Source organism: Lathamus discolor, chromosome 1, assembly GCF_037157495.1.
Source record: "Lathamus discolor isolate bLatDis1 chromosome 1, bLatDis1.hap1, whole genome shotgun sequence".
In the NCBI taxonomy this organism is placed as follows: domain Eukaryota; kingdom Metazoa; phylum Chordata; class Aves; order Psittaciformes; family Psittacidae; genus Lathamus; species Lathamus discolor.
In genome coordinates this window covers 43,736,113-43,758,934 of record NC_088884.1, presented here as the reverse complement: position 1 = coordinate 43,758,934, position 22,822 = coordinate 43,736,113, and the positions used below count along the sequence as shown (strand labels likewise).

The 22,822-nt window shown below is 36.9% G+C and overlaps 1 protein-coding gene across 15 annotated transcripts in view; it reads right to left on the bottom strand.

The window, feature by feature from the left end:
* Positions 1 to 22,822, bottom strand: part of PTPRQ (protein tyrosine phosphatase receptor type Q) — a 133,673-nt gene that overhangs the window by 83,680 nt on the left and 27,171 nt on the right. For all 15 annotated transcript variants that reach the window (XR_010610594.1, XR_010610595.1, XM_065669496.1 and 12 more), the window contains exons 20-31: positions 22,477 to 22,703; positions 18,374 to 18,443; positions 16,504 to 16,703; positions 14,921 to 15,170; positions 13,144 to 13,272; positions 12,247 to 12,393; positions 10,424 to 10,596; positions 7,588 to 7,798; positions 5,703 to 5,840; positions 5,406 to 5,585; positions 4,507 to 4,614; positions 1,961 to 2,242 (exon numbers count right to left, since the gene is read on the bottom strand). Coding sequence is in view for 13 of the 15 variants with exons in the window: in XM_065669496.1 (XP_065525568.1) it covers positions 1,961 to 2,242; positions 4,507 to 4,614; positions 5,406 to 5,585; positions 5,703 to 5,840; positions 7,588 to 7,798; positions 10,424 to 10,596; positions 12,247 to 12,393; positions 13,144 to 13,272; positions 14,921 to 15,170; positions 16,504 to 16,703; positions 18,374 to 18,443; positions 22,477 to 22,703 (2,115 nt within the window). In the remaining 2 variants the exon portion in view is untranslated. The remainder of the gene's footprint in view (positions 1 to 1,960; positions 2,243 to 4,506; positions 4,615 to 5,405; positions 5,586 to 5,702; positions 5,841 to 7,587; positions 7,799 to 10,423; positions 10,597 to 12,246; positions 12,394 to 13,143; positions 13,273 to 14,920; positions 15,171 to 16,503; positions 16,704 to 18,373; positions 18,444 to 22,476; positions 22,704 to 22,822) is intronic.

The window sequence follows — 22,822 nt, the reverse complement described above, 5'->3', positions numbered from 1 at the left end:
CCCAGGGATGCTCTCGGCTCTTGGCTCCCCATCCCTTACAAAGCAGCTGGCCCTTGCTGTGTCATGACAATTGGTTTTTGTGTGCACGTGTCTGCCTGTCCCCAAACAAACAGACAACTATGTTTTCCACTATCCAAAATTGGACTGACAGCATAATATATCTTATTCCAGAAAATCATAATCCTACAGTGACAGCACAATTTGCCCAGAAGGTCAAGTAAGCCATGGAGATGGTTTTAGGATGCCCTAAACATTCTTATAAATCCACTAACACTTGATGAAACTCTGCATTCTAAAGGCTAGATAATTTCTGGTTACGCAATATCCAGAAGGAGGATAAATGCCATGAGAAGCAGTGAAATCAGCCTACAATTATGCCTAATTTAATGGTAAAATGGTAATAGAGAACTCCCAAGAGCTCTGTGAACACACCAGCCCATTAATAGGCTACATTTCACTCAAAATGCTCTATTCTCCATATCCTTCCCTAGTTCTATTCTTGTCGTCTCACAAAATATTTTTGCAGCTTCTCAAGCTTCTCATCTGTATCACACACAGCTGGGATTCAGATTTTTGTTCTGAGCATCAATGGCATTAGGCATTGAGAAAGAACTGTGTTAAAATACAAATTAGATAAAAGATGGATGTCTAAGTTAAAGAGAGCAATAAAAAAAGTCACATCTAAGGACATTGTATTATTTGGACAAGTGCCTACATCCCTATGTACACATACCAAAATAGTCCTCAAAAGTAGCACAACCTTTTGGCAGAGATAGCTTAGTGTTCCTATTATGACTAATGTTTCATGCAATCTATTGTTTCATGCAATCTAAAAACTAGGTGTTTGTGTCTCTGTTCCTTAAGAGCTTGAGTGGTTAGGCAGGCCTAGACTACTTCATATAGGACAAATCAAAGTTAATTTCAGAAACAAGGAGAAAAAGGAGCTCATCATGATTCCACTATGTCTTAACAACCAAGGAGCATTTCCCTAACCTAAGATACAGCAGTACGTGCCTGTCTTTCCTTACTGAGAAAAATGTGATAAACAGCATGCTAAGTTCCAGTGCTAGCTCTAGGTATAGACAAAGAAGGTTATTGTCTGAGGTAGCAAATTGGTGAAGATGGCACTAACCCCCCCAAAAAGGACGATCATCATACTATTGCTACCTGGATATGGCTGAGTCTTAAAGGAAACTAACCTTCACATCTGTCTCCCCAGCCACCTTTCATTTTTGATTCTACAGCTTAACCCAAACATCTATTCCTCCACGTAAACCATTATCCTCAGCTTTTTCTCCAGTACCTCTCCTGTTTAGCTCCACTGAAAATTTAATTAACTTCTCTTTATATCTTATAATCCTCTCCGTTGTCCTACCTTACAGATACTTACTTATTCAAGCCTTTTCCTGTGCCTTGCTACACCTCTTTAATGATCGTTCTTACCAATCCTCACTTTTAAATATACTTTCCTTCCTTGGAAAAACTTCATCCACTCTAATTCTCTGCTATCTTGTTTTATCTGTACCTTCTCAAACTTATTTCAAAGAGACAACTTTTCCTGCTACAAAACAGCATTTACCTTTGAATATTATTTTTTTTTAACCGTCAAGATCTAATTCTTATAAAATTTCAATTCATAACTTCAAATTGTACTCATTTTTTGAAATCCCTCCCTTCCTACAAAAAAAATATTTTCTTGACAAGGAATCTTCAAAGACAAATAGTAAAATATATGAAGTCCATCAGACATAAAACTTCCTGCTGTTTTCTTTAATTCTTAAGCTTCCTTATTATTTATTTCATTACTTTTGCCTTGTATATAAAAGAGAAAACATGGCTCAAACTTACTGCTTTGCAAAGCAAACATGTACTTTTAAAATTAATTCACTGATCTTCTAGGCAGGAAAGGTCATAAAGGAATTGATTACAGAAATTATTATTTTTTTAAATATATACTCACCAGTTTCAGAAGTTCTCACCAGAAGTGGGAAAGATGACTGATTCCCATGACCAAGTCTAGTGAATGCCCTTACAGAGATGTTGTAGAGGGTATATGGCTTCATTTCACTTAGTGATATACTTGTAAATGAGGAATTTTTGATAAATATATCATTGGAATCACTGTACAGAACTTCATAGTGAGTTATGACACCATTAGGCTGCTCAGGTGGTAACCATCTCAGATTTATTTCTGTTGGAGTTACATTTATTAACTCTACATTTTGGGGTGGGGAGTCTGGCTCTGCAATACAGAAATCAAAGAGAAAAAAAAACCCCTCTGAGACTTTCAATTAATTGAATGTAGAACTGATCCCATAAACCTACTGCATCCTAATGCTTAGATTACCTAACTGGGCTACTCCTTTTGCTACCATTTTGCTACTCACTCTTCTTCTCAAAACTTTACCGCTTTTTAACTCAGTTAATTCTAGTATGTCTTCTTTTCCACTTGTAAAACTAGGCATCTTTTTGAATGGCAGACACTTCAGCTTTTCTGGAATTTCTTTTCTAATCCACTTATAAATCTATCCAAAACTTGCATTTATTAAGAAATAATCTCTTTTGTCTACTGCTCTCATACAGACTGATCCTCCAAATTTCCACAAATTCAGGTTCATTAAATTTAACTGAATGCCATCTTACTGCTTTCTTCTTAAATAACCATCCCCCTCGTTTCACTCAACCAATCACTGAACGAAAAAGGGACTGTACGCACTGTAACTAAATTCCCTTTAGTTTACTGATACAGCTGCTAATTGATGACCATGAAGACTCCAGTGTAAATCTCACATGCACTGGTGTGAAGGTCACACACAAAACAAGTCCAGCTCCGGGGTAATGTGTTGGCTAAATCTACTGTCAACATATGAGTTCATGTGACTCCAGTGAGCTAATAATGCATGGAAGTGTTGAAGGAGTGAGTGGGCTGCACTTATGAAGAAAATAAACTTTGAATGTCAACCTTGATTCCTTTGAAGGCTTCACCACTTCACCTCTGAAATATCTTGCCTGTAAAATTTAATAAAATGCACTGAGAACCCAGGATTATGAGATCCAGTTTGTATATAAATACCTATAACCCCGGTATTTCAGAATTTATCATGACTATTTTTGTCTCACAACAAAAGGTCTCACATAACTTTCATCCCTTATTTCTGAGCCTGTGAATGAAAAGCGTAAACTGTAACAGATCACTACACTCTGGATGATAAGACTGCCCACATGAATATTTCCCACATGAAGCTTAATTTTCAATTGACAAGCATTCTGTAGTTTACCTGGCACGGTAAAGTATTTAAATATAACAGCCTAGTGTCTTTCATCCTAACATAAGTAATCTAAGACTGATGTAGTTAACCATTTATTTGGAGGTATCTCTCTTTTCAAGACTCAACCAAATTGTCACTCCTAGGTTGGTTAAATTTAGGAAACAACTTGAATGACCTCAGAAGAAAAGAGGAATTACACACAGCATTATAAAAAAGCAGGAATTATTAGCGGGGGGGGGGGGGGGGGGGGGGGTGTGTGTTTCTCAATAGTTTCCTCAAGGCTTCCACACATCTCTTACCAATGGATGAACTGTTGGCCTTAAACTCCACTCTGAACAGATTTCTGTAATGCTTAAAGACAAGGAATTGTAAACTTTCAGAGAAAAAGATAATTAGGTAAGTAATTATCTGATCTTGCCATATGCCTTTCCTCTGCAAACTACTAATGGCACAGATGCACACAACCTTTAAAAAAAATGATGAGCACTAAGTTTCACTGTTTGATATTTTGGTTAGTTCTTCAGATTATCTAAGGTTCTTAAATCCCCATGATTTTTAATCCTGGAATCTTTTTCTCTCCTTCATTATCACTTAATTGTTTTTCCTATACTGTAGTGTATTTGTCAATAAGAGAGACAAATGACAACTGGATAGTTATCTTCTTTATTATTTTGACAAAAACTACAAATAACTTTGCTGAAACCAGTGAAAAATATAAACTTGACAGACATGAGAAAAGATTAAGGTTTAACACTCATGACTCTGCCCTGTAAATCAAGTTCACACATCCTCTTTACAGAGGCCAATGGCAACTCCAGCTACTGACCCTGCGCCTTCATGGGTGGGGACTGCCATGCAAGCAAGCAAGGAAGATCCAGAAATCTTCACAAAGCAGTATTATGTCCTACATTAAAACTACTGATTAGTCTTGTAATTAATAAAGTCCCAAAGCTGCACAAAGCCAACTGCATATAATTCACTGTAAAAACCTTTCTTCCTTTTGTCTGTCAGAGTCAAAATTAGTTGAATGCTGTTCATGCTACAGCTTTCACCATTATTTCTAGCACTTACCTAAAAATGGTCTGAATGAAGTCACTGACTGACAGAAGACTAATAATTTCAACAACACTGATTTTATTTGTACACTTTCTTCCCCTCCTTATGTATATGCCCAGTCATCTGAGAACTGCAAACTTCAATACAGAAATTAAATCATCATTGCAAACAATGTATTTACCATCTTCAGGGGTTCTCACAAAAACATCATTCTCTTCAGACAAAGCACTTTCTCCAATTGTGGTAGAGGCTGCAACTCTCATTTTATAATGTGTGTATTTTTTTAAACCTAAAAAGATTAAGAAAAGAAATCTTGACTTCTGACTTCTTAAACATATTTTTTTTCCTCATAGCTACTTACAAAATTCTCAAAATGGTTACTGCTCTAAGAAGTTTTGATCCCATCTGCCACCTAAAAGAATACGTAGAATACCATTTATTTAAGGAAGGCGAAATAAGTATTCAGTCAAATCAACAGATATTGAAAGAAGCTAACCAGCTTCAAACCTGTAAACTTTATGATTTATTTGCCAAAACAAAGGATGTTTATATGTACATCAAAATATGCTTAATACTGATTAGAATTAATACATAACTGAAACCCATAAGGAATGCATTTTGTTCAATTGCCATCAAAATTATCGCCTGAGAAGAAGAAAATTCTAATTGCTGTGAAAAAAAATCAAGTCTGAAAAAGAATTTACAATTTAGGAATATTTTCCTATATGGAAAGAAGAGGCTGAGGAAAAAATTCCAAGGAGAAATCCATTTCACAAATTACTACTCAGTATATTTCAGAAATTCCTACTTGGCACATTTCACAAATTACTGCTCAACTTACCTAGTTCTCTTCTCCCATTTCACATTCCCTACATACCCCTCCACAGCAGACAAACCTCTCAGGAGTGTCCCTACCTTGTTTTTACATTCAGTTGTAGTGAGTGTGTGTATGTGCCTGAGTGTGGATGGGGGAGATCTGGTCTCCTTGCAAATGGCTATATTACATAAAGTTGAAAACCAAAATATTTTGTATAATGTATCTATCTGCAATTTTATTTTTTTAATGAAATGACACTGTACCTGTCATAAGTAAGCTGTTGTTCAAAGTTGTCGTGTGGAACGCTCTTTTTGTATCCAGTTCCATCGCATAAACAGTATAATGAATGATCTTCCCATTGGGACTTGCTGGAGGATCCCAATACAGCAAAATAGAGGAGGAGCTAATATTCTTGTAAGATATATTTTGTACTGAGCTTGGAACTTAAGCAAAAACAGAAAAATAGAAGAGTAAGTAAATAAATTATTAAAAAAAATAAAAGTTCAGTAAAAAAAGTTACGTAGGTTAATTTTGATAGCAGCAGAGTTACAACATTTTACCTTGTTCATGTGTCCTGACCATAAGAACTGATGGTGGTCCTTCTCCAACAGCAGTGAAAGCAGACACACTGATCATGTAGTCTGTGAAAGGTACGAGGCCTTTTATAACATATGACAGCTCTTCAGCCAAAATGTTATCTGTGATTAAATGAAGATAAATAGTTACTTATTCATAAACTGATTTTTTTAACTTTTTTTTTCATTCTAAACTCACTTTGACACAGCACCCTGGAATTGTTTTACTCCTAAAGAATCAACTTTCATGGCAATTACGAAAATATAAAGAAAAGTTTACACTTCACCTCTTTAACACAATCAAGGAGAGGCTATTATAGGTCCATTCTCATGTGTACAACAAATAGATTGGCCTAGGTAAAAGAATGAACAGGCAAGAACTAAACCCATGAGGTTTATACTCAGGTGTTTCCAAAAATATGAGAGAAATCCTCTAGGAACCCTTGAATCCCCCTTTTCAACAGGGTGGGGAAAGGATGGGAAGTATATGGCCTAGTCTTTCCAGTGACTTCAGAATCATGGCTCCTAAACTAATCTAAGTTAATGGAGATTTAGTTTTGGGTTTGTTTTTGTTGGGTTTTGTGTTTTGGTTTGGTTTGTTTTTTTTAATTGAGAAAGACAGATTCCCTCACCCAGAGGTGCTATAATAACTAGAGATGGCTCCCTCATAGGTCCCTTCACACTGGTATTTTTAGCAAAAGAGTTGTGGTCAGCAGAATGAAGAAGTCATACATGCCTACAAAGAGGTTTTGGTGTATCTGCAATGAAATTTGAAGTCACCTGCATTCTAACTGTGGTAGTCAAAATCATCTCTTACGAAGCAGCCATTACGCCACTGCAACATGAAAGTGTGGGTACTTCATCAGCTTCAGAGTTTTGTGAGACCAGCATTAAAAAGGAAGGCATCTAAAAATCAGCAGATCCTGTTGAAAATTTGGCTGTCAATAGCTTTAACTACTATACGAACGACTATAAAATAACACTCGTGTTAGATTACAACAGACACTGTCTGAAATCAATTTTTCAGCAACACAGACATCTTTTAGGAACTCAATACTGCAAACTGAATGAGGCTGTAAAAAGATCTGCATTTAAAGCACTGTACTTTTTCTTTACATGACAAAGATTCTCCAGGATTAATACAGTACAGAAAAGAGCGACTGTAGTTTAAACTAATGGATTAAATTTTAGGTTTTGTTACTGATGTATATGAAGGAATTTAGTGACTTTAATAAAAGAGAACAAAAAAATAAAAACTTGACTTTCTCTCCATTGCTCAAAACTCACAGTAAAACTTCAGAGTGGTATGTTAAGTCCCCGCCTGTCAGTTGAGGCCTGCTTAACGATTTGTAAATATCCATTCATGGTAAAGAAACACTTGTCCATTGATAATACAGAACAAGTGTACACACTAATGACATCACCATGTCATGGGGTCATGTCCACCTGTTTGTCACCCATATAGAAAAGTTGTAACTTTCTGACCTATTTACCTTCACTGACATTTGAAAACCTATTAGTCAAAAGGCTTACAGAAATCAAGGTCTCTGAAGGGCTTGGAGATATGTTAATCCCTGACAATCACACCTGCTTTGGCAACTGTAATAACTGATTGTCTATGCAGCTTGGCTGATGGCTTTCGGGTCCTCCTTTCACTAGGAAGAAGGTCAGCTGGGTGACAAGGGGCTAGTTCCTGCCTGTGTGGCATTCCCATTTGGTGCAGAAGGTTTTTGGTGGTAAAAAAATCTGACTCCGACAAATGACCCATTCATCATTTGCTTGAACCATGTGCTAAAGATCATATCTGGGACAGTGATGGGGGTCCTTCAGAACAAAGCAGCAGGCAGAAAAATACCCTAAAATATCTTACCCGAAGTAGAATGTAATTCTGCAGCTCCGCTTATAGCAGGCAAATTATCACCAGATACATTTGTAAATGTGACTGGGGATGCTGTCTGAATGCTGGAAAACATTTCAGCTGAACCTTCATATAATTCATTGGCTGTTTCCATTGAATTCCAAGTGGGAGAAGGTTTGATGTTTTCATTTATCATGTATGGTTCAAAAGAATCAACCAAATACTAAAAATTAGAAAGGAAAGAATGAATCACAATCACTGTCATTGATAAAGTGTTTAATTAAATTTATGTGTAACATGGAAATAGTGTTTGTATATTTGTGCATATATATATATATACGCATTATATAAATATTGGCATACAAACATTACATTACAAAAATAATTCATTTTGCAAAACACAGTATTTCTCATGAAAAAACTCAGCTGCCCGTAGCCTACAACCTTTTATTCATTTTTATTGTTTAATCAAACACTTCTTGTTTTATTTCTTAAAATATGTTTTTTATAGTAACGTGGCAATTTTAGAGCAAGGCCTTTAATGCTCTATCCTTGGGACTGTAGTGACAGGACAAGGGGTAATGGGTTAAAACCTAAACAGAGGAAGTTTAGATTGGATATAAGGAGGAATTTCTTTCCTGTTAGGGTGGTGAGGCACTGGAATAGTCTGCCCAGGGAGGTTGTGAATGCTCCATCTCTGGCAGTGCTCAAGGCCAGGTTGGACATAGCCTTGGGTGAGATGGTTTAGTGTGAGGTGTCCCTGCCCATGGCAGGGGGGTTGGAAGTAGATGATCTTAAGGTCCTTTCCAACCCTAACGATTCTATGATTCTATGATTCTATGTTGAATAAATCCATTTTTGAGCTCTGGAGATTCCGTTTGTGCTAAGCATGCTCTGAAACAGGATTGCAGGCATTGAAAACAACAGGGCTTCAGATGCCTCTACTAGGCAAATATAAGGGAGAGGGAAAATAAGTGAGTCTATACAAGAAAAGAAAGAGTGAAAGGGAGGTAAGTGATACAGAGGTCCATGGGACAGAAGGGTCAAAAAACAAATGTTGGAAAGCGGTGGCAGTAGACGTAAGGTGAGCAAGACCTACAAAGAGAGGAAAAACAAAAAGAGAAAAGAGAGGCTAGAGCATAGGTACAAAATGGTGTGTAAGCACCACATCATTATGCCCCTTCAGAATCTGGGACCAAATCCAGGACTCCAGTGTCTCTAAATTGTTCTGCTGTCATCTGTGAACACTCCCCACTCACACATATGGCCCACTTCACTGCCAGAAAAAGATGCTTTTACAGTGATGTAACTAATTCACATTAGCTCTTTCCCTACAGACTCTGGGTGGAGAGAGGGCAAAGCAGCTTTTTTACTGCTTTAACTAGAGTAGGATTGACCACAGGCAGAGATACAGCACCAATCTCACCTAACTACCAGCAGGTAAAAGCTATATATGCATTATATTCACCAACAATTTATAGCAAAATAATAACCCACATGGAAATACTTTTTGCTTCAGAGGCTTTTCCACACATAAGACAACAGCTTTTTGCTGCTACTAGTTACTGAGTACTATTAGCCCTGTGGATCTCACAGTTCAAATCCTGTAGCCGCTCTGAGCTTTTGCCAATGTGGTTATAAATGAAGTAATGTTTATTATGATTTGTTCTGTTTTTTAATAAAAAAATGACATTCAATAAACTGCAATAAAGCCACAATGACTCTACACTAAGAACTCAAAAATTAAGAAATCCCATCATTAAAACAGCTCTGTGCAGACAAGTTTCATCTTTTTTGTGTCTGTACTATGATACGATCTTTAATTACGGAGTTATAGACTTTCATTTTCCAAGGATGCCTGCCTGGTTTAATGAATGGATCCTTATCCCCATTTTTCTCCCCCTTACTCCTTATTTAATGTTTGGCTCCAGGGCTCTATTTAATGTACACCATTCAACTTGAAAGCAAACTCCTTCATTGTGCTCTACAACAAAAATGTAGATACTGTGTCAGATTCAGAGAAAGACATCACTGTCTAAAAAAAAGGAATTATGAAAACTTTAGGCACCTATGCTCAAAATTCAGACCAAAAGGCCCTACCTCAGAAATCACTCAATGCCAAGCTGAATGCAGCCTAGGAGTCTACAGCTCTGTGCTCCATGCTCAGAGCTATGCCATCTAAGCATGTAGAGTACATCAGCACCCTAAATCCAAAAGCTAGACTGACTGCCAGTGTAAGTTCCCTAAATGATTTGATCCAGTAGATGTGTACAGATATACTTAGCATACAACCACAGCATGGAGTTCAGTATGTAGCATCAGACATGTAAATTCAAGGATATAAACAGGGGCAGAAAGTCTAGGGGTGTTTGCCTTGCAAGCAGAGCTCTTAACCAGCTTTGGGAGATTTCTGTTGAATTAATTTCTCCATAGGACTCACACTGACATTTTCTAGGAGTCTGCGTGAGTGGCTATGAATCAATCTAGGCACCTGAATTTCTAGTCTCACTATACTATACACTAACTATAGGTTACCCTATACTGCAAAGAACTCAGGGGCTAGAAAGGATACGACTGTAAGTATGGCTTCCTGGCTTCAGCAGCTACAAGAGTCTGGATCATTCTATGAGAATTATTTGCTGTTTTCATGTTGTCGAAACAGTATTAATGGAATCTCTTTAAAACCCCGCCAGAGAAAGAGGGTGGGTTGAGGAAGGTGGATTTTGAAAGCATTGACAACTCATCTATGGCAGCTAATTCTACATTCTGTACCTATTAGATAAGGCAGAAGAACAAATTAAATCTAGCAAATAAATCCGTATTTAAAAAAGAAAAAAAAAAAGAATACCTTATTTTTTCCTTCGAGAATGGTGTTTTCCAGAGTCACCTCAGTTTCCTGCATGTCTACCTTAACCCTGTACTGGGTAATGATTCCATTTGGTTGTTGTGGCTTCCTCCAAACAGTTTTTATATATGTGGCTTCCACTTCTGCTAGATGTAAATCTGATACAGCACCTGGGACTAAACATTCAAGAAGAAACTTGGTTTCATTAAGCATCTGTGATTATTACAAGGTCTTCCAACACTGTGTGAAAAGTACAATAGGCATTTAATCAAATTTCACACCCTTATCTCTTTGTTTGCTCCTTTGCAGGTAGAGAGTTACCTTGCATGGTTTCTTAGCAAACAAGTTACAGTTCTAAAAACATGCACACAGTTTTTTGACATATATGTATGAATATGGCCAGATCCTAAGATGATGTAAATCAGGAAGTCAGTGCATTGGAAGCAAGCAGACCTTTGCTAGCTCTCTGTATGGAATCTTAAGTATATTGAAATTGAAAGGTTAGTTCTAAATTCATCAAAACCATAGAAAAATGAAGTAAAAAGCTGGGGGGGTGGGGGGTGGGGAAAGCAGCATGTAACATCTTTTATACCAAATTTTGGCTCAATTTCTTCTTTAACTATGCAGTTATGATACTGAACTTTACATACGACTGCCAGAGATCAGATACATTTATGTTCAATGATACTCAGATTTTAGATGAAAAGTAATTGTTTCCTATATACCTCAGAAAAAGAAAAACCTGAAATCACTTGCATAATGAAGATTTGTAGATTTGGCATTAAAATGAGACATTCTATGTCACTTCAAAAAAACCCAACCTCAATACATCAACAAAAAATACCAAAATACCCTTTTGCTTCTGACACCAAGTTTAGACAGCAGTAAGCATGACTATGCTGAGGCAGGCCACTTCTGGAAATTGAGAGCTGAAAAAAGCAGATACTTCGGGAAAGCATATGGTAAATAAGGATGGTTGTTCCTTTTGCTGATACACCTTGCCAGCAAGCATTGCAGTAATCACTGTTGAGAGCTTGTCTACATCTGTGCTGGAAGGCAAAAAACATAACATAGAAACAACCATCCTGAAACTACCTGCCTATTATACACTGATTTTTTTCTGGTTGCATTTTCAGATGCAGATCAAAAATCCTGCACAATCTCACACACATGTAAGTTAAAGCTGCATTTCTATACAGCAAAGGACCCTCAGCTGGTGAGCTGACCACTGGGAGCCTAAACTCCCAGAGTAGCTGGTTCAGGGACAGAACCAACCATTTGACTGCCACAGGAAAAGATCTCATTGGGTCTGCCTCAGAACAATGGTCTCTGATAAAGATGGATCCATAAGAGGCTTGTATGGGGTCTTGGATTTGGTGAAAGTGAGTCAGATGAGAGCTTTAATAACACTGGGGCTGAACAAATCAGCCGTGGGGAATCTTGCGCTGCTCTTTCTTTTCCACTTGCTGCCATCTAACGGGTAAGAGCGGAGTCTGCAACTTAATTACCGTATCCAAAAATAATTACTTTCATTCAGGCAGAAAATACGTTTCTTTCACAATCCCCACAGACCTCTGAAAGCAGGTAAATTTAGTGACAGTGCACGAACTCGAAAAAAATGGATAAATTGATGTAATAAATTTTCAGCAAATTTCTTTCATTATCTTTTTATCCCTCTCTTGTAACGCCCCTGTAACACGTCCCTGTAACACACCCCTGTAACACACCTATTCTTTCCTTTGCAAAGTACCTAAAAGGCTCTGAAGGGAAACTGAAACCAGTTATTATGTGCAGCACATTTACTTCACTTCTCTATGCTTACTTACCATCTGCAGGAGTGAAAACTGTAAGGTTAGCCTTTGGCCCCACCCCAGCACTTGTCTCAGCACTGATGTACACATCGTATGTTGTAAACGGCACAAGTTTACTAAATACAAACTTATGATCTTTTGTGCTGTTATCCAGAATATGACCTGGAACGAAAAATGAAGAGATTCTAGCTCAAAAATAAAAACAGTCCACAGCCACTTTCCAGGATGATGAAAGATGAAAAGCCAAATTTGTTTGTGAAAATGCTAATTTGGCATCAACTTTGTTGGAAATAATACTGAATGTCTAGGAAAAAATGAACAGACAAACAAAAAAGCAACCTCATGAAGGTATGGCATTTTAAGAGGAAGGTGTTTTTTTTTTTGTTTCTAAATTAACTCCTATTGCTTTTTCTGTGTGGTCCCATAAAAACAACAGGATACAGCTCATTAACTTCTTACTCAACTACAGGCAATCATATAATTTCTGTATATATATATATGTACGAGTTAAAAAGAAATATAAACCCAACAAAACAGACTCATACAGTTGATCACGTACTACACAGGAATTCAAATCCTCAAGAAATCTTTAACAGAAAGAGAAGAGAGTGAAGGTAAGATACAGAATGATAAGCTGCGATCTTAGCCTGTCACTTCTCTGAATGGATGAGGAAAGTTGGTTTCCTCCACTTTTAAGAATATCTCATGTGAATTTAATTACATACTCTTCCTCATGACAGACCGACTTTTCCCTTAAAAATAATCTAAACAATTTTAAAAGTCTAATAATACAAAAGATACATAGCACTGCTTTCAAATATTCATTCTGGATAGGCATGGACACTAAGAATGCAAGTATAAGGAAATAATCATAAAAAGGAAATAGAAATAGAACCATCAATTCTGACTTACCAGATGGTCCATACAGCTCAACTCTGTAACTAAACTTCCCTGTTACTACTGTTGGCGGGTCCCACATCACTGAGAAAGACTTTGCTGTAATGTTGCGCTTGGCAATATTTTGTGGTGGATCTTCTGGAACTTAAACAATATTGGAAAAAGTCTTTGAACATAATTTATATTAGGATTTCCAAGAACCACATTATCAGACAATTCATTTTAAACATAAACATTAGATATTCTGATGGGAAGCTACATTACAAGCACATCTCATTAAAATGACATTTTTATTACATTTCCTTTTTTTAAGGTAATGGAAAGGTGAAAAGGTAAAAAGATATCAAGGGAGTTGAAACTATGCAAATAATGCTTAAAAGACAACAGTAGCAGGGATTCTACCAAATCTAGCATGCCCTTTATCATTATATAGATTACATAAAGATGATCAAATGCTTTCCTAACAAACCACCAACTCTACGGACAGCCTCTGAATAAGGTTCCTTGGCACACAGGCATGTAGGACTCACAAGGGAGCACTTTCATAAGGTGAGGATCTAACAGAGGTGGGTCCAAAAGCTTGGGTGTACCAGTGTGCTGCTAAAAGGAAGGACTTACTGAGGCTTGCGCCAGAAGGCTGACTGTGCCTGTGGCCCTGTGCGTGCCACACACAGAGCCACACTGAACAGTGGGCCAACTTCCCTTTTCCCAGACCATGCTTTAATGGATCAACCCTGGCTGTGCAGGCACCCAGTACACAAGGACTGAAGATCTCATCTGCCAAACAGCTTGCATCTTCCTATGTATTTGGCAGATCTACACCCCACTGCATAACCTTTTTATCACTTTCAAGGGTTTTCTTATTAGCAGTGCACCTATACTAGGATATTAACAAGGTAAAAAGTAAACCAGAAATTAGCCTGAGATCATTAGAACAGAAATTATCCAAAACTTCATTAACCCTAGACAGAACAACAAACTAAAAATATTTTAATTTTATCAAAGCAATTCAAATGAACAGTGCCAGGAGGGAATTAATTTTTTTTCATCTCAACAGTGCTATGAAAGGGAAACCCACTAACATCAACCTGCATCAGGCAAAAGAATGATGTACTAACAAACAGACAGCCAGAATAACATTCCTCTGAACACCTTTTGGGAATGGGTCTATTAATAACATTTCCCACTACCTAAGCCATTACAAAACTCCTGTTCCTGGACAACATTTGTTTCCAACTCTTAACTTTTCAGTATGTTGCAGGTAACCCAAAATCAACTTTCCTGGCATTTAAAGATTTTTTTCAGCACTGAAGAACTTTCTGTAATAGGTACAGATTGAGGAACGATGGGATAGGAGTTTTCTTCATACTGCTTGTTTTTTCACAAAGGCAAATAAGCTTTAAGTGCATTTCTACCTATACAATACATATACTTTACGAGTATTATGCCTGACACCCTTTCCCTTCATCTGTATTTTTAATTTTTCTCCCATTCTGTTATTAATTGCAGTTCTTACAGTATCCTCAGTTTTTCACAAAGAAGTTTACTTATCTTGAGCACAGTTTTGTGTTTTTGACTTTTAATAATAACTGTACAGTATTAGATACATTACAGTTATATATTGTTTCAGTTGAGTACATCAGGTAAAATTAAATTATCATGTAAATACAAAAGTGTGATACAGATAAAGACAGATTTGGACTGAAGTATCTTGCAACACAACTTCAATCTGATATTCTGAAGTTTTCATATAAATCTGAGAACTGTATTTCCATCTGAAAGCAGTAAATACCTGATTCTGGTGTCCGTACAATTGCACTGTCAATGTAACCTGCTTCAGTGGTAACTGCAGAGACTTCAAAAAGATAGGTGGTATACGGCCTGAGGTTAGTTATAACAAAACTAATTGGTTCATTCCAAACAGAGCTCATTTGATTTGGTGCCTCTGTATTTGGTGTAACTGGAGTCCGTGAAGGAATTGTGGATTTGCCAAAAGTAGTCGAAGGAGTAGTAGTACTCCACAAAAATGATTCACTGTTATCCTACAAAGACAAAATATGAAACACGATAAGATGCACTATAACCTATAACTGTAAATATATATAGAACAAAAAAGGCAGACCACCCTTGAAACAAAATTACCCTAAATTGGTTGTTTTTATCCTTCAGTCTCCAAATTCAGGTTAGCATTTCATTAGTTGACATTGCTAGTACATCCTCTTAGGGATACTGTTACAGTTTCCTGGTTTATTCCAAAAGATTTCAAATCTGACTGAATGAAGCAACTCTCTAGAGTTCATTCAACTATTCCCAGATTCCAGTTTCAGCATTCAGTCTGTCTCTGAAAAAAAACAAACCTCCCCAGAAAAGTCCTTCTAACATGTATGTTATACGTATTTATGTGTATAGTGATACATAGCATACATATATCCATGTATCATGGATAAAACCAGGCAGGGGTTTCCTACTCCATACTTTCGGGAGACACCTCTGCAAAAAATGCTAGACTTTACAGTCGATGATTCAGTAGGTGGCAGTCTCCCTTCTCAGTGCTGAATTTAATCAGCTTGGTGTTGAAAGCCTTCACGATGCATAAAATGATTTTCCAAATACAATCTGAAACAAAAGTCCTGATAATTTTCATTATTTAAATTTGCACTTTTCATTAAAGTGCTGAGCCTAACATCCTGGGGGGAGAATAAAGGGAAATAAAAGTTTGACAACTTGACATCTGAGTAACCACAACACAGGTCTGAATCCGATAAATAGCCAAAATTCAGAGACTTTTCAAGGAACGCTTCTTTTAAGACCAACTCAGACTAAAGCATTTTTTAAATCACTCTGTTAATCATGGGCCTTTTTATTTTGATATGAAAAGTATTTTTCAAATGTTGAAATGGTACACAGAATAAAGTATACCTTTAAAATATAAAAATCATTATCATGCTACATATAAAAATAAGATATTAACATTCCTATATGTTGGCATTGACCACCCCACCTCCCACCACCCCACCCCCCCCACCAATTCTAGCTTTTTCTAGTTGAATGATGTATAAAATAAAAATTTAAAAATTGATAGCTGAAAATATTTTCTACTTCATTATTCTCTGTTACAAGAATGCCAAATTGAATCTTCCTTAACATTTTTTCTTTGATCAAACTGAGCTTCTCAAGGAAAAGCATCCATTTAATCTATTTTGAACAGAAAGGTTTTTCTTCAAGTATTATATCCTGCCCTGGGCCTAAGCCTGTAAAGTGTTTGGGATTGTTATGAAAAGCAAGCTTCAAATTTTTTATGTCACAAAATTTAAATGTAAAACTATATTCTCTGGCTTGAGTCTAGTTCTAATTTAAAAGGTTTATAGCACTTACGTTGCATTCTGGAAACCTCCCAGACAGAAGGTCCTCTACTTTAACCAAGACATCCTTCACTACAATTCCACTTCTTGCATGTTTCACACTAATCTTGAAACTAGTTATCTTTCCATTTGGTTGCCGAGGGAGAAACCAGATCAGATTTACAGATGAATAATTTAAGGCTTCTACTGTGAGATTCACTACTTTACCTGGAGCTTGAAAACCAAACAAACAAAAGCAGTGAGACACACTTTTCATCTCAGCACTGGAAACAAATACCAAAAAAATCCCTTTTTTTTTTGGTAATGACACTTCTCGCTTCTAAACCCTGGAGCAAATAAATAATAATAATTCACAAACACATGTAAAGTATCTGATATGCAACTAGCTCTTTTCCAATCTAGCTTAAGTGAGAATTACAACTATTTCAGTTTCAATACTATAGTAATTGGTACGGTCAACTTTGGCCATTCTTCCTAGAAGCAACTCATCTACTGTGTCAGAAGTAGCAAATTTTGGCCTGCTTTTGTTTGTTTAAGACCGTATTAGAGTTCTTGCAATAGCTATTCTTAGTACTAGGGAGAAAAGAGTTATGCTGCCTTAAAAACATAAAACTGTCCACAATTACCGATCTTCCATAGATTAATTGAGACAGGTCCTCCAAGCCTCATATGCAGCTCTTACTTAGGCCTTACTTAGTGCTGAATCTTTTGCAGGGTATTCACCTCCTCCCCCTTCCCCCATTGTATTTAAAGAATTTTATCTTTTGGCTGCCTTTCACACTTTAAACTAAAACTCTTCTTGTTCAAGATGTTGGGTCTTCCTTAACCACCAAAGCAAGAGTTAAAAAAAGTTGAGAAGGTAGAAGTATAAATGCAGTGTCAGTGACACATAACTCTCAACTAGAATTTGAAGAAAAATCAAATTACACTTATAATAATGGATTTTAGCTTTACTAAATGCATCTAAGGCCTCATATGAAGAAATGCTACTGTTGTCCTCTGTCAAGCACGAGTAAATAAATCTCCTGGCAATAAAGATTTCTAGCTGCAATAGCATACAAGTGGCAAGTGTACTATCCTTTCTCATACTTGGTTTTATAAGTCACTGCATTATCCCAGAAATCTCATGCAGAGTGATAATTTCCTGCCATTAACTGAGATATGGCACAGCTACAGAAACCAACCAGGATTCCTAAACACAAAGGGATGGCTGCTGCTACAGCAACACAAATTCTACATGCCAGTGACAGAGGTTCACCCTGCCATAACTGACCTGGAGCCAGCTCTTCAGGCAAGGCACAAATGCTCCTACAGCATGAGCAAGACTAAACCCACTAAATTAATAAACATTATGCAAATTCATACTACAGTTACAATTTTTTAATCTTCAAAACCATCAAGTTAAACTTTCATTTTATTTTTATTTAGTTTTTCCTTCAGAATTAGGAAGTAAAAACTTGGTGAAATACGTTCCGTGCTGTGCTGCTTAGAGAAGGCATTTGACTCCAAGCACTAAATAAATACAGCTTGACATCAGCAGGCATTGCCTGAGCTGTTCTCATAACAAAGTCTGACTGTCTGTCCTGCTGCAGGCAACAGTAAATGGGTCCACTTGATAGGCAGCACTGTTCTCCTGTGACCTTGCTTTCTGGAAGCAGCCTAGCTAAAAATTGGCATAGGAAAACCCCAACAGAAACAGAGTTTGCGTATAAGAAACACCCATAATCTGAATGTTCAAAATGCTATTACTAGCAAATAGGACAGAATGCACCTTTTCCACTGAGTGAGAGAATAAGAAAAGGATTAGTTTTTTGTTCTAAATGCATTAGAATTGTTCAAGTGTAAAATGTGCCATGGATATTTAGTAGCTTTATTAAAATTACCACTTTCTGCAGTCTGAAAAAGAAAAGGATCGCTAAATACTCCAACACCAGCACTGTTCTCAGCAGCAACCTACAGAAAATGAAAAAAACCCACATTAGATAACCAACAGAATACATAGTTTCAGGGACTATGAAAACCTTCTATCTTTCAAACTGTAAGTATTCGAACACACCTTTTATGGCTTCTGCTTAATTTACACTCATCGTTTAAACGTGAAAAAAATAAAATGGAAGACTTATGAAATAGTGTAAGAAACTGAAAAAAACATGTGGCCATATCCACACTTCAAAAACAACGAGTCCCTATTTTAAGCTAAAATCAACAGCAAGAATAACATCATTAACACTCCTTTTCCTTACCACAATTCACTTATACCAGCTCCCCCATTCCTATTTATTTGTACTATAACTTAAAAGAGTAAAAGGAAAATAGGTTCTCTTTTATTTCTTGAACTCCTGAAGGACAGCAAGAGCAGGTTAACTTCCACCAGGGCAGAAACCCAAGGAGAGCATGTCTTTTGGCAGAAAGGTAACAGGACATGGAATTGTGGATGCACTTTATGATGCACTCAATGCTTGCTATCATAGCAGTCTTCCCGTTGAAGAAGACTAACAAAGATTTTGAAAGTCTTTGTTAAGAATTTGTTAAGATTTTTTTGTTTGTTTTGTTTGTTTGTTTGTAAAGACTTGTTTCATACGAGAAGAAGACTAACAAAGACTTTGTACTAATAAAGTACACTGAGACTTCGTTAGAATATGGATATAAACACAGTGATGCTACTTGCTCTGCAGTATGACTTACTGACTTACTGACAATTCAACTCAGTGATGGGCCATGGCATGCAATACTTACAATGAAAGAGGAACGAAGTCTGAATCCTTATTTTCAAAAGAAGTGAAAGAGGCAACAGAAGGTAAAACCTGAGCAGAATTCCAATAATGATGGTGAGAGGTGTGTAAAAGCTCACCAACAAGGTTAAAGTTGGTAGCGTCATTCCCTCCTGCCAGTGTCGGGTAACAAAGGTATGGCAGAGGTGCTGAGGGAGCTGACAGTGCAGACTGTGGGGAAGGCAGAATGAGAAGGGGAAGATGTGCAAAACTACATGTGGATCATAGTACAAGTAACGGACAGCACACAGGGGGTAATGCTGGGCAAAGAGAATGCAAGAGCCAGCAGGTCAGAAGGGATAAATGTTGTAATCACTTCACAGGACTAAACTGCGCATCTTTCAGAAGACTGTAAAACATTTAAAACAAAAACAGTGAGACACAGCAGACAACAGCAACGTGGAAGACTTCCTCTAGGATGTAAGGGACACATATGCCTGTGAACACTTCCCAGTGCAGCACATGCTCTGCTTGGTGAAAGAGAATCTGTATCACCGGCCAGCTCCTTCCCAAGCCATGTAAACACCTGCACCTCAGGCACACACACCTCATGGCTCCAGCCAAACTCAGCTATTTCTGTGTCACAGACAGAATGACTTGAAATGTCCATCGATTTCAGTAGCTGAGGAAACTGCCTGGAGATGGTCAGGGGCTTGACAGGCAATCAGAAAATTCTGACAGCATTTAAATTTCACCATACAAATCTAAAGATATGTCCTCACCTGAACACTGACTTTTTTGTTATCTCTTCTCAAAGTAGGTATTGCAGAAGGGGTTCAGAAAAGAAAACTAGCATTAAGGCAGATATGGAAACTCCTGTTTCATATACGTAGTTTCAAGGGAACTCAAAGTTACTAAACCATAAGTATGCAAACATTTTCATGGGAAAGGTGTCAGCTACACACACCAATTAGTTTTGAACAGAAATCAAAATAAATGCATACACAATGTACTGTTAGCCTGTAGAGATAACTGCCAGAAAAAGTCATTACAAAAAAAAAAAAGCTTGGAAACACTTTATAAGTTTAATATGCAGAAAACAAAGTACTATCCAAAGTTAAAGTATTTGCAGTTCACATTTGGAAGGAGTACTAATCTTTATGCTTCAAAGATATTGCTGCTAATTATTTAAGTTTAGAAAAAATTCTGATTGCGTATATTCACAAGGTTATCAATAATCAGATGTTCAAAATTATACACAGCTCTCCAACATTTACCAAATTAGCACTTGTAACTGCTATTTTTTTTTATTAGATGTAAAGAAATCAAGACTGGGTTTTTACAAAGAGATTGGAAATCCACATTCAAAGCTTGTAAGTTTTGTTGAACTCTGCTATCAGAGTATTTAGCAGAAAGATTTTCACAGCAGGACCAAGACAGGTAGACTAAACCAATGCAGAATTTTCATCTATGCAAAAATTAAGAGCTACTTTTAAATGACACAACAGACTCGAAAAAATAACTAAAGAACCACAAGAAATTGCTCAAGAGAAGGATAATGTGTAATGTATCTTTTTGTCCACATCTATGAGGTAGAGAAAGTATTTCACCTGAGTCATTATTTAATCTGTGAGGATGCTTGTAGGTCAGGCAGTCAGGGCACCCACCAAAGGAGCAGGTAACATAACAACCCTTAGTTTGCCAACACACTTTTATTCACTTCTGAGAAAAGACATGTGGTCCCTGCTAGACAGTTTGTTGGGTCACGAGTCACTTTTCCAACTCGAATTCTGCTCTAAGTTCAATGTTTCAGGCACTAGCAATGGGAAAGCTTGCTTCCCACATGTATCAACACAGGGCAAAGTATTATTGTTAAAAAGTTGTACAAATAATTTAAAATGTCCCACAGTTTTCCCAGGGAAGATTCATATATGGAGCAAAGAATGGAAAACCTCTAATAGTGTTGAACCCCATGCAAGTACTACTGACATACTCAAAACTGTACATTGAATTCTCTTAATAACTTCATTTCTCTGAGGAGATTAATCTGCTTAGAGTCTAAATGATAATACTTTCCTCAAGTATTTTTTGGTAGCTGAACATTTTTTCATGGGCTTTTTTTTGTGTTATTTTCTTGGGGGGTGGGGGGTTGTTTGGAGTTTTTTTAACAGATGACTGCAGGCAAAAGATCAAAGGATAAACATATCTCCAGCTGTGGATATACTGGCTTTTATCAGCATGGCCATCACAACTAGATTCACAGTGAGCAACTTTCCCACAAAGGCAGGCATAATTACATTTTTACCTTCTTACATGCACCACTTTTGCGAAGAATCACTGTAAGACCTTATTCATAGTCTGGTCAACTTCAGTGTTTTTTATAGCTTTGCACTGTTTGAACTTACATGATATGGAATGAAGCAAATCAAGCGCATAATTTCATTTCATTCTTGATACTGAAAAGCAGCATCTCTCCAAGTTTCTTATGAAGGAGTAAATCAGGCAAAGAACTGCTTGGCTAGCAAAGAACAAGAGGCTAGCAATTCATTTCTGTCCACCTGGAATCATTTACTGTTGAAGGGTTCGGAGAAGGATCAGGAGTGACAAATCTCAATGCAAACAAATTCCACATATAGAAGTCATGAACAGATTTTGAAGTCATGAACACATACTGATTTTAACAGCAGATATTCACTGTGAATATACAGGCAGTAAAATCTATGGAAAGGGAATGAAAGAGTATGACATTTGTATCAGCAGATAATACTAGGTAAAACTCCCAGGTTTAGGGAAACCAGACTAAGGTGTTTACAGGCTACAGCTAAACAGATGTCCAGGCAAGAAAACTTCTTTTTAAACTAACTAAGTTTAAAATCAAAGAAAGAAGCATGTACCTACATGTATTTCCGGATCTGGCTGAGATGATTTCTACATGTAATATTTAAAGTACACTAGTGATTTGAAAGATTGAATCTCAGTGAAGACGAAGAAGTATCTGGATGTTTTTAAAAATTCTACCCTTTGCTTTTTATTTTTTACCAGATAATGCCATATGTCAATAAGAATATCAACAGAAGAAACTATTTTGGTTGGAAACTATTTAAAGCAGGTTTAAAAACTACTACTGCAAAAAATACCTGGCTAATATATTTTGTTATATGACAACATTAACTAGTAACGTCCTTCAGAAAACACTATACGGACCTAGCATAAACTCACACAATTTACAATAAGTTAGAATTCAGAATATTAAAAGGCATTCATAAAGGTTTTACCGTAATTTCATAAGTTGTTCCAGGGTTAAGACTGGTAAGAAGAACCTCCAAACTATCTGGCTTTGTTGTGACTTGTGTATAAGCCGTTTGCATCCATGGGCAGACTTCTTTATATTTAACAATATAGGAGAGAATTCTCCCATTTGGATGCAGTGGCGTATTCCATGACAGCAGAATCCCAGCAGAGCCCACTCTTTCACCTGCAAGGAACACAGGTGGCCCAGGATCTAAAAAAATGCCCAAAAAGTAATTGTTTTAACGTACACATACATAAACACACACACATAAACTAGTTTTTAATTAAATTTCCAGATAATGGAGACACCTTCACAGCTTCTATAAAGAA